We start from the raw sequence: 13,471 nt of genomic DNA, 5'->3' as shown, positions 1-13,471 counted from the left end.
AAAAACAATTTATTACAAAATGATATAAAAATGTTTTGCCGGATGATATCTAAACTAATTGATTAAATATTAAAGAGTGTGAAAATAATTTATTTTAAATATATATATATATATATATACTTTTTACAACTTTTACTTTTACAAGATTATTACATTACAGTTTCATGACATATAAAAAATGCAATACTTTATGTCATGAAACAATTTATATTTTTCTTTTTTTGCCTAATAACCATGTACTTTTCACATTCTAGGGAAAAAACATCCATTAGTTAAAATTAGCTGGTGGAAAGACCCAGATATTATTGATAAAGTGACAGTGAACTTTGAGATAATCAAAGTGATGACAAAGATGTGAAAGAAACTGAGAATGAAATTTTATAAATTATTATCAAAACTTAACTTTTGACTTTTTTATAAAATAAAATTTTTTTTTATAAATGTTTTTTTTATTCACCTTTCCAAGCTCCATAGTACAGTCAACAGTCACTTCAGCTGAGGAGGCTGAGCTAATTTTTTTACTATTTGTAACTCTCAACATTAAGCTCTAAAACACATACCTTGACATAAAAAACTTGTTAAACAAGCTGTGCAAGCTTACAGATTAAGAGCTGTACTTCCAGAGACATAAGGTGGAATCTTGAACCTTTTGATTGTTTATAAAGTGGATTTTTTGATTGTTTGAGTATATATCTACAACATATCTACAACTAATCTAACATATTAGTTTATAAGTTTAAATATTCTAAAAACTATTATTTTCTAATAAAACCATTCACTCAATTAACAATTTTTAACCAGTTTAATTTTCTATAATTAGATATGTATAAACTTAATGGACTTTCCATTATTATTATTACCAATTAATTTTTATTTAAGACTACTATGCTTCTGGTTATCAACAATATTTAACTCAACAAAAACAGCATCAATGATCAAGCAACAGTTATCTCAAAAACATTTAATCCATCGACATTGTCAAACTCATTGTCAATCACTTAGCTATTACTGTCATCATATAGACCTGTTACATCACTTCTGCTCTTCCAAATGTGTCATTGTCAAAATGACACACTTGAAAGAGTAAACAATGAAATTCCAAATAATTGACTCTGTAAAAAAAGGTGTTTGCCAAAAAGATTTTTAATTCTGGATTATTTGGATGTAAAAAATACAGAACTTAAATCTATTTTTATTTCTGTATTGCAAGTAAAAAATCTATTTTGTACTATATTTGTAAAACTTTTTTATATTTAAAGTTGTCTAAAGTTTTAAAATTGATTGGTTTTACCCAATTATCTGACAGAATCTGTCTGCTTGGCGTCAGCAGTTTTACCCTATTGAATATATTAAACAAAAAATAAAAACACTTCTAACTGTTGCAATAAAATTAAACTTTTTTTTAATAAACATAACACCAAAATCGCAAACACTATTTTTTATGCTTTTTTTAGTGGCGGAATTCAGCAAGTTTGTACCGGTTTTTGCGACCTTTTTTCAGAAAATTTTAGTTTTGCAGGACCAACTATAGGAGCTACTGGAGTTTCTCCTCCATTCCCTTATATTTGTCATGATTAATATGATTGAGAATTTTATGATAATTCAGAAAAGTATAAAAGTATTTTAAGGTTTAAAGTATTTAAAATTATTTATTATGGGTACTAATATCCAAACCGCTAATAAATATATCATATGATTGTGTTGTAGACAGTGTGATTACAGGCATATTAGGTTTGCCCTTCATGAACTCCATTGGAATTAGCAGCTCTAAGAGTTTTTTGCAGTATCTTCATCTTCTCGACAATTAAAATCATCAGCTCGTAAACAATTAAATCAGAACTAATAAACTTTTTTAGAAATCTCCCAGTAATTGACAAATTTTATCATACAAAGTTACACAGGGTTGTTTTTGTACTTGTCTTTAATAAAGTCAACAATAAATTATCTTTTGGAAATTTTCATTAAATAAGATTGACTACTCAGTAGTCACAGAAGCAGTTCGTATATACGCATCAAAAAACTTGGATGATTATATCATCCTTGCAAATAGTTTAGCAAAATTTAGCTATATTTCTTTGACAGAAAATAAGAAAGTATTATGGGTTTGGAAAAAGATACAATGATGCAATAACTGCAATTTACGTTAGGCGTCCAAGAAATATTATATCTTAACTTGTTTAAAATTACAAGGCATTTACTTGTAGATGTCAACAAATATATTGAAAAAGAGAAAGATCTGTTAAATGTCAAAAATGATTGATGAATGGGAATTTTACTTTAGTAATAATCAAAAAATAGTGGATCAATGCAGCAAAGTTCCACTTTATTTAAAACCACAATTGTTGATAAAAATACAAAAAAACACTGTCTTATGTTTACAGAAAAATAAACCAATATTTTAAAGTTTCTACTTAACTTGGAAAGTCCTCACAACAACCTACAATAACCTACAATGATTCTTTTATTTTAGTTGTTAAGCTGCTCCAAGAAGAACTAAGTGTCTTATCACAAAGCACCGCGGAAGAGAATTTAACTAATTAAGTTTGCACCTCCTTCCTTACCAATGTCACTTATATGGTCAGAGCCAACATCGAACCTCAGACCTCTTGATTCTAAGAAAGAAATCAAATCACTGTACCACAGTTGCAATGAAGTTATTTTGCAATTTCACTAGTATTTGTTACAAATGAATCGTTATATGTTAAAAGGGTGGTAAAAAGGTGAAAAAATGTTTAAAGGTAAAAAACATCCTCTTCCCAAAAAAAATTAAATTTAACAATTGACTGTTTTGTCAAAATAATCACTTTTATTGAAATTGAAGTAGAAGGCCAAATATTTATAATGAAAAAAAGTATTAAGTAATTTGAAATTAGCATAACTATAGTGGTTAAAAATAGTGATCAACCTACACAAAATCCAAAAAAAGTTAATTTTGGACCCTCCCTATCATTACACTTGATGAATCATTTCAATTCACTGAATTCACATTCAAGTGAATGTCTGAATCTGAAGTGAATATTCATTTGAATGTCTAAATATCATAAATCAATTAAATATCAACCTGCTTTTACTTGCAGTAGCAATATTTAACAAGATTCCTGTTTCAGAATTTAAGTTTGAGAAAGAGTTTCAAATAAAATTGAAAAAAAAGGTAGCCTCCTAGTTCTCTGAATGCAGGAGAGGTGAATTTAATAATTAAACAAAAAGAAAATATAAGTGAACTATAAATTTCTATAAAATACTTGCAAAACTTTGCTATTTTTTATAATTAAACACAAGTTTAAAATAAAACATTACCTAAGTAACTTTTGATGTTTTTCATAATCTCTTAATGTTTTTAACAATCCAATTTTTGTTGTTAAACAAGATGCATTTTGGATATGATTAACAATTTGATACCCTGAAATAAAAAATAAAGGTTATAAGAATAAAAGGAAAATAAACTATTTTAGTTCCATTAGAATTGGATTATATGTGCATTAGTCGAATATAAATGGATATAAATTTGAATTGGTTAAAGAAAAATGGACTTGGATCTGCATTTTATGGATGTCATTTTCTCAGTATTTGAAAAGTACTTGTTACTGCTTAATACACAGGAGGGGACGTTTATTACTTTTTGGAAAATTTTTCCACCCACCCCAAGCTTATGTAAGAATGAGCTTGGATGTAAGAATGAGTTTGGATATAAGAATGAGTTTGGATGTAAGAATGAGTTTGGATGTAAGAATGATTTTGGATGTAAGAATGAGTTTGGATGTAAGAATGAGTTTGGATGTAAGAATGAGTTTGGATGTAAGAATGAGTTTGGATGTAAATTGGTTGAGTAAGAACGAATTTTGATGTAAGAATAAATATGTGCATTGTAAAATATTTTACCTTCTTTAAATTTATCGTAGTTAATAGATTTTTTGCATTCAACCCATTTAATGAAGAAATTATTACTATCATCAGTTAACTTCATCCCAAGTTTTGTTAATGCATTTTCTAATCTAAAATATTAACCAGATAATTATTAATTATTATTTGTCATTATTGTTGCTGTTGTTGTTATAATAATAATAATAATTATTATTATTATTATTATTATTATTGTTATTAATACTTTCATGGTACTTATATACTCTGCTGCTTTTAATTTTTGAAATGGTGACTTCAATCCCAGACAAAAATATTTTGCTTCACTCTTTCAAGAGTGCTCCAAACCAATTCCTCAGTTGATGTACTGTAACTCCTGCTGATGGCTGTTTCAGTACAACGCTATTAACTCATTGGCAGCTAAACATACTAAATCCTAAATTGCAAAATTAAATAATTCCTCAAAGATACTCTCTAGTTTTTTAGTAAAGTTAAAACAGATACTATTTCACTTTTTTTCAGAAAATATTCAAAAAGACATGCTCATGACTAAAGCCATCACAATTTGGAATATCTTCTGCTATTACAATATAAATATTATAATAGCAAAAGATATTCTATTATATAATATCATCTGGTTTCTCTTGTGAATAACAGTTCTAAAAAGATTTTTGAATAGAAGAATATTAATAGGAACAAAAATGCACGTTTTAAATATAACTTTATAATATCGACTAAGTTTGCTAAGAGTGAAGAGAATTTTAAAAGTTGTGCTGACTCAGAGTTCAAGCAAAGCTATTTTTAAAACAATAAACTTTAAAAGTCTATTGTTTTAACAATATATTGTTAAAACAAAGAGACTTTAAAAGGCTGGTAATTAAAAAAACTCTTAATTTAAAAGACTGGGATACTTTAATAAAGCTGAATGTCTGACAACATTCATCAAATCAGGTTCATGTAGCAGCACTGGAAATAATGACTGATTGTAATTAACAATCAATGAGTGTCTACTTTTGAAAAAAAATGATATTTTGATCTTACAATTCTGGCTGATTAAAATCGATCAACAAGTATTGCAAGGCAAACTTAATAATAAAAAATTTAAATATTTTCAAAAACAGAAAGTTGAAATTTTTGTATTATTGGAATAAAAATAGTTTTGAGACCATAACAATCTTTAGTTTACATTATAAAAAAAACGTAAAAAATATTATTGAATAAGCAAAAAAACAGAATGATAAAAATTACAACATATTTTTGATAAACGGAGTTTGAATTTTATTTTTTTATCAGACTTAAAAGTCTGACAAAAAAACTTAATTAGTTAATTAAATATTAATGAACTTTTATGAATGATTTGAATATTTTTGAATGAGATTAACTTGAAATAATAACTATTAATGTTTTCTTTTAAAGTCCGAATAATAAATATAGCAATCATAAAAATTTAAGAAAAATAGTTATTTACTTAAATTTTTGAATAATCTCAATAGTTTGAGATCATTAAATGTCAAAACAATGTAATAGTCTTTGTTTTAAGTATTAAAATTAATTAAATAGAAAGTATAAAATAATTAAAATCATAAAATAAAGATAAAATTATATATAAATTAAAAATACAACTGACAATTATTTCATTTAATAAGACATTAGTATCTGAATCACCCACAAAGAAAAAGTAAAACTTTTAACTTTGTTCTCAGTATGATAATCATCTCTTCATATTATTTCAAATCACCCAAAACAAATGATAGTTGTTTAGCAAAAATGATACTTTCATCTAATAGCTCTTTTTAATTCCAATTTTCTTTCACAAAGAGAAGACCCGCCAGAAAAAAAGTTTTAATAAGAAATCAGTAACTAAACCACCAGCTGAGAAAAAACAAAGTGTTTTAGTCAAAAGTAAAGATTTTTTTAAGAAAAAAGTAAACCATAGTTTTTATTTAAGGGGTGGTTAAAAAACTATCATTTGTTTTGGGCAATTAAAAATAATATATTAAAACAGCTGTATGGTTGTAAGTGAAAAAATATAGAGAGAGTTAAAATCAAAATGTAAAAATTTATATTGTATTTTATTAAAAGATTAATCTTAAATATTTATAAATAATAAATAATAATTTTTTTTTAAATCAGATTATGCCGTTTAAAAAAGTTTTCATGCAATTCATTGATCTATTAACAACAAGCAATTTAGACCAAAATTTTTCTTCTTCACTACTCTATTACAATACGTACAACTCAGCACTAGAAATGATTATTTAAATTTTAATTATTTTTGCTGATCAACACTGATCAACTGAAATGAAAAATATCGAAAAATAGACGATCCACTTTAATTGTTTTTTAAATCAGAGTTTTTTTGTGCATTATCAGACTTTTCAACAATATGACCCTATAAAATTCAAAACTCAAAAGGTGTGATGCATTAAGTGTTATGGTTACAAAAGTTAGGTAAAAATTACAACAATTAAAGTGGATCGTCTATTTTTCGATATTTTTCATTTCAGTCGATCAGTGTTGATCAGCAAAAATAATTAAAATTTAAATAATCATTTCTAGTGCTGAGTTGTATGTATTGTAATAGAGTAGTGAAGGAGAAAAATTTTGGTCTAAATTGCTTGTTGTTAATAGATCAATGAATTGCATGAAAACTTTTTTAATGGCATAATTTGCACAAAAAAAGTTAAATAGAATATTATCAGGGGAAAAAAAAATAATTAAAAAAAAAATGAATGAAAAAAGAAACCATTTCATGAAAAATTCATGAGAAATATAATTAAATCTTACTCATTGTTTTAAACACCCCTCCCCACCTCCCCTTGTATAATATTGTTTGTTTTTGGCTAACCCTCCTCCCTTGTATTACATATATACATATATATATATGTACTTCATGGATACATCAATCAAGGTAGACTACAGAATAAAAATTAAAAACTATTGCATAAAAAGATGGATGGTAGACATTATTTCCCACTAATTTTGTAACAATTGACCCAATTAAAACTAAAATAATAAAAATTATAGAAGTTAGAATTCTCTAAAAAAAACTCTAGTCTCCAAATATTAAAATTAGGTCTATTTTAGTTCTATTAAGAACCAAAAATTGCCCTAATGAATAGTATATTTATTAAATTTTTAATCTTTGAGAAGCATCTTTTTTTTTTAAGAAGAAATAAGAAATTTGTGGTTGCTGAGCTAATTAAACTTAAACTTTCTATCAAAATATTTCCGATCTCAAAATCTACCAATTTAAATTTTTTATATAGCTAAGAGGGCCTTCCATAAATTATGTCGTGCTTTAGGGGGAAGGATGGGAGTAGTGATTTTGTGACGACTCATATGGAACTTGTTACTAAAGAGTTACGATGTTGTGATGAGGGGGGAGAAAGGGGTCTAAAAGTGCGATCAAAAGTTACATGACGTAATTTGTAGATGACCCCTAACATCTCTAAAACCTTTGCATTTTTATGTTTTTTGAAATAAAGAAGTTAAAAATCAAACTTAAAACAACTAAATTTTTATATAAAAAAGTTTACAGTTTCTACTATATAAATTTTTAACTCAAGCAATGTTGAAATAAATCTCAATTACAAAAAAAACAAAAATAAGATCATTTTCCTCAAAATAATAGTAATCTTTTCTGTTGAAATTTTGTTTTTAAAACCTGTTTTTTTTTTTTTTTTGTTAAAAATTTCAATAAAAACTAAAAAAAATCATAATAATAATTGCAGTATGATTTAAGAGAAATATGTATTGATATATTATATAAATACGATTTAAGAGAAATATATAAAGTTGAACTCCAAAATAAATTTAAATTTAAAATAATTTATCAAATGTAATAAATTATCAAGTGAAATAGTAAATTCAACAATTGAACTTCAAAATTTCGAAAAATTTTTATTAACTAGTGTTAATAAAAATTTTTATGAAATGGCCGTCATAGTGTTACTTACATAACTTATAACCATGCACATATGCAAAATATATTCCAGCATACAAATCAACTTTGTGGTCTGAAGTTCAGTCTTGTTCATTATTAGTTGCATTAACTATTGTAAAAACAAAAATCATCTGATATGTTTTAATAACACTTTTATTTTTAGTACACAATTTAAACATTAAATGGGAAGATAATATTCAGTTATATTGTAGGCTGGTTCTTGCTACTATTTGCTTTACAACTATAAAAATAGCTTTATCTTTATTTGTTTGTTGGCAACTTTTTCTTCTACTACTTTACAAAATAAATCTCCATCTAAAATTTTTTTGAAGTAATTGTTTATTAAGCAATTGATTGAAATTCCACTATTGGAAAGTCCTGAATAATTTACCCTCATCCTGAGTGTTTTATTTGCAATTTCAGATAATTTTTGACTAGATTTTTTGATCCACATACTTCTTCAATAAGCTTTAAGTCATCAGGTTTTGCTTGAAAAAAGCTAAATCACAAAGTTTTAGCAATCATTTGCTAAAATATTTTATAAAAGAAAAAACTGTTAAATCACACTAAAAACCTCAACTAAACTATTTCTTATTAATTTTATAGCATAAACCAACCATAACCTAATAGAACCCACTTATCTAAATTCTTTATTTCATTATTCTTCTCTCTTCTTCACTCTTTCCTGACTTCATTATTGATCTTCTTTGCATAATCATACTTTTCAGTTGTTTTTATTTTTTGAAAAAGCTCTATTGAAGCAGCTTTTGATAAAGCTTTTTGAAGCAATTCTTTTTCTTCTTTCTTGAAGCAGTCTTTTTCCATTTTGTGTTTTAAAATTCAACTTTTTTATTTACTGATTTTTCATTTATCTATACTTAAGAATTTGCAAATAGTCTGAATGAATTTTTAATTTCATTTCTCATTGAGATTATTTTGAAAAACTAAAAAAAACTCATAGTTTATTTTAGCTTTGACCTGACTTTATTTTAATTGACAAATACTTTTATTTTTATTTTTATATGCAATAATTTTAATTATAATATCTGATTGACTCGAATCTCACAAAAAATTTAAAATTAAAAAACAAGTAAAAGAAAAAAATTGCAGATCCTTAAAAAATTTAATTTAAAGGTCACAAATCTGTTGAAATTAAAATTAATTAATCTGTTTAATAAAAAGTTGTTTCAAATTAAGTTAAATAAAATATGAAATTAAATTGAAATTACAGACTAGATTAACATTAAGATTAAGTTATGATTATATATAACTAAATTGTATGAGTTAATTTTACTCTCGAAGATGTTGATATTATTGACATTTACAAAATCAAAAAGCAACTGATTCAAAATGTTAATAACTTAGTAGGAGTAACATTATTTGTGAATATCTAGACAAAATTGTGAAGACACCTACTACGATATGTAGTGAAGACACCTACTATAATATGCAGTGAATACACTTTCTCTAATATGTAGTGAAGACACCTACAAAAATACTAAGATTCCTACTAAGATTAAGAGACCATTTATATATGCTATCATTTTGTTTGTTATCATTTTGTTTGTTATCATTAATGCTATCATATGCTATGCTATCATATGCTATCATTTTGTTTGTTATCATTAATGCTATCATTTATATATACTATCATTACCATTTATATATGCTATCATTTATACATGCTATCATTATGCTACCATTTATATATGCTATCCAACATAATATATGCTCTAGTATAACCTGCATGGATAATGTTTGAAATATGTTTTTATAATTGTTTCTCCGTGCAGCGGCCTTGTTTGTCAAGGTTTGTATTTCGGAGTTATAGAGTTGAGAGAGGGTTATAACCACTATTAAGTAACCTCCTCATCTGTAGTGGCTTTATCGGCCTTAAGGAGATGAATAACAAAAAAAAACAAAAAAATTAAGGCGAGAATCCAGATTTACACCGAGATCTTTCAGATTAGAAGACCAATGATCTACTAACTTACAGTTAAAACTAATAGATTTTAGCAAGCATAATCCTATGTATAAAAACTTACTGCTACCAATAAGCAGTGCTTTTTTTTTTGACAGGTCAATTCTTTAATTTTAACATTTTTATATGCTTTTGTAAACAGATTGTTTAATACTACATATTTTTTTAAATATTCAGAATAAATCTGCAAATCATAAAGATGCTGGTTAAAATTTTGTGTACCATAAGGAAAACAAATTCTAAAACAAAGCAAAGTATTTTTTTACTGCAATGAAAATCAAACAATCAGAAAAAGAGTCAAAAAAGATGAATGACCAAAAAAGATGAAAAACAAATAAAAGCTCACATAAGTTCATCTTTGGAAATATCAAGCAGCATATGCTCTCATAAAATGGAATTCCTACAAAATAACACTATTTAATAAAACATATTATCAGTAAAAGTAAAGATAAAAAAGGTTTGGAAAAGGAACATTCTCTACTAATGCATGGAAACATAATAAACAAAAATTTTCAACATCTTCACAAGTTTATCAACTTACTAAATAAGCAATTTTACTAAATGTCTTCTAAACTGAGGTCCAATAAATATAAGGAAGGTCATCATAATCCTAAAATGTCTAAATACCATCAGGGGAATCTTTTTATAGCTACCTTAATAAAACTTAACCAAAACAATTTTAATTAACATAAACAATAAAAGCCAACGCTTGTCTTTTTAAAAACTTGAAAAGCTCTAATGCACCATTGTGTATCTGCTTTTATTGAATTTTTGACTGTAAAAATTAAAGAACTTTAATCTAGCAAATCACCTAGCAAGGCAATTATTTATCCAAGATTTGCAGTTGCGCATTATTGGAAGTTATTTACTTGCTAAAATTGTTGTTTTCAGGAAGTTCCAAGTTTTTCCTAATCATTATCAACTTTAAACTCCCAGCTAAAACATTATTTAAGCATTTAATTTAGTTCAAATTTTAGGTGATTAAATATTAAAGAATCTATATATCAATATGATAAATACTTGAGCAATATATTGATATTAGCAAAAATTTAAAGGAAATCACCTAATGTTTTTAACAGAGAAAATGTCTCTGATACAAATGCTAAGAAATATTAGCACTACTTAAGTGCTAAACACACTTAATCCAATTTCTTTTCACACTTATTTCACACTTAATTATGCAATCAGAAATCATTCTGAATAGGAAAATACTTAATAAAGAATCAAATGTTTTACAACCTTTGAAAGTTCTCATGCCTTAGAATTCTAACAATTGAAAATTTTGTAAGGCTGAAATTTGACAATGTTACATCAAAAGGGCACCAAAAACCCAGTTCTGCCTCTGGTTGAGTTCAAGATCTGCTAGTGGGTTCATCAAAACTGCTACTTTACTTTACTACTGTTATAGTAGTCCCGGATAACAGATAAACATTTCTTTTCAAGACACTTCTTTAGATTTTTCTCAGATCATTAAAATTTAAGTGTTTATAAAAAAAATGGTGGTAAACCTGCAGTTACAAGGTGTAAAATAGTTTTATTTTTTCGCTTGTTGCAATCTCATGTGGAGACTTGCTTAAAGTTTTTAATATAAAAATAAAGAATATTTATTGGCTACAGTACATACATCGACTATCTATTAGCCTGCTGCTACAAGGGAGTGTTGCTACATCGACTATCTTATATCCTGATGCTACAAGAAAGTCCTGCTACATCGACAGAGGGTTTGGCATGTGGCAGCAATCTTTTTTCTTTTATGTATTTAAAAAACCTCCACTGACAAGAGCACAATAGCGAAAAACAAAATTATTTTACACACCTTATTTAACACTGCAGGATTTTAAATATATATATATATATATATATATATATATTTACAACTTAAAATTTGTTTGTTAATTAAATATAAAGTGGTAAAATTAGAGAAGCATAAAAATTGGTTGATAATTCTGGTTCTAATTAATTCAGGTTAATAATTAAACTCGTACATCTGTTTACCATTATGACCTCCAACATAAAATCTTCTTTCTTTTTCGATGACAGTGATTAAATGTTTTGTTTTTGTGCTTGATAGATTTGCAGCAAATACATTTTTTTCTGCAGATATATTTTCAAAGATCGAATTTCTCTTTTTTTCTTCTAGACGTAAAAAATGTAAAATATCATTCTAACATGAACCTTATGAGTATTATTTAGTTGTTGCTTTAAAGTATAACTTTAGAAAAAAAAAGTTTACCATCAGACTTAGCAGATTTCATATTTATACTTTCCGCGTTTTTGCGTTTGTTTATATTTAGATAATTATAAAACAAAGCGTTGATTTTCACGGCATTTTATTTCGGTCGAAATAAGTAAGATATGAAGACATTGACAAAAACACTTTAAAAATATAAAATAAATTATGTGGGTAAAAAAAAAAATACAAACAAAAAAAGGTGGGTACATTAATTGAATGGCGTGAGAGGTTGAACTACTTTTGTATTTTTAATTTTTACTAATCATCTATAAAGTAGAAAAACTTTTTGAAACTTATACTTTCTATGGAAATCAATTTCAGCTTATATGTCTACCGGCTTTTTGGAACACATTCTTCAACTTTTAGATGCTGTTAAAAAAGGTTTGGTGCCAATACTATACGAATCTTCATAAACTACTCTCGAGTCCTTAATAAAAAGGGTCCTTAATAAAAAAATCGCCAACTTAGTAAATCTTGATTTGTCAAAAATGAGCTTTTGGTTTATTTCTCACCATAGTATAAAACCTATATCAGCATATTAAATCCTATCGAAATTGCTGTTAGAAATTACGCATTTTACTGCAAGCCACTCTAAAATTAAATAGTTTTATGCGTGTTTTGAAAAAAATTCTCACCCCCACCCCCCTTTATTAACCCCCCTCCCCTCCGTTTATTCTGGACTAAAACCTCGGTCTCGACTAACACCTCGGTCGAACCTCGGATCTCTGGGTTCCGAATAAGAACTCTTACTTCTGCGCCACGGCTGCTTGCAATAATAATGAATTATTTGATAATGTAGATACATTCAAATACATTATGACTAAGGGTGGAATGCAAGAAGCGAACTTGAGTCAAGTTCGACTTGAACTTTACATTGTAACCAATAGCGGCATAGTAATTTTTGAGGGGAAACCCATACTCTGCCGCTATTGGTTACAATGTAAAGTTTAAGTTGAACTTGACTCAAGTTCACTTCTTGCATACCTACTGATGAGATGGTATGATATTTAAGTAGTTTGAATTAAATTTAAAAGTTGGGTTAAAAAAAAATATTGTTAAAATTAATATAGATAAAAGTAATTTTAATTTTAAATTTATTTGAAACACTGAATTTGATATAATGGCACTTGTGATGTTACTCAGCAAACATGATTTTATCATAAAAACTCATCTAGAAGAAGTTAGTAGAAAAAGCATGAATAAAAGGGTTCACTGGTTACTTATCTGAGCAAGACAACTGTTAACAGAATCATTCTTATTATTGGAGAACTTATTAAGAAATCTATTGTTAAAAAAGTTCAAGAGTCTGGAAAGTTTGGAATTCAAGTTGACTCAAGCCAGGGTGTTGGTGTTGTTTATTAGCTAGCAATGTCATTTTACTATGTAAAAAATGGAGTTGTAATACAGAGATTTGTAAGCATGGTTGACTCCACTTCATCCATTTGTAAAAATT

General features: G+C 26.5%; 1 protein-coding gene across 1 annotated transcript in view; it reads right to left on the bottom strand.

The window, feature by feature from the left end:
* LOC105845188 (protein polyglycylase TTLL10) overlaps positions 1-12,071 on the bottom strand; it is a 42,275-nt gene extending 30,204 nt beyond the window's left edge. The window contains exons 1-4 of the mRNA XM_065800271.1: positions 12,019-12,071; positions 11,771-11,921; positions 3,880-3,992; positions 3,298-3,400 (exon numbers count right to left, since the gene is read on the bottom strand). Of these exons, the coding sequence (XP_065656343.1) occupies positions 3,298-3,400; positions 3,880-3,992; positions 11,771-11,921; positions 12,019-12,040 (389 nt within the window). The 5' untranslated portion in view covers positions 12,041-12,071. The remainder of the gene's footprint in view (positions 1-3,297; positions 3,401-3,879; positions 3,993-11,770; positions 11,922-12,018) is intronic.
* Between the last annotated feature and the right edge of the window lie 1,400 nt (positions 12,072-13,471).

This window comes from Hydra vulgaris, chromosome 06 (assembly GCF_038396675.1).
Source record: "Hydra vulgaris chromosome 06, alternate assembly HydraT2T_AEP".
Lineage (NCBI taxonomy): Eukaryota > Metazoa > Cnidaria > Hydrozoa > Anthoathecata > Hydridae > Hydra > Hydra vulgaris.
Note: the sequence above shows the minus strand (reverse complement) of the source record. Positions and strands in the feature narration are given on the sequence as shown.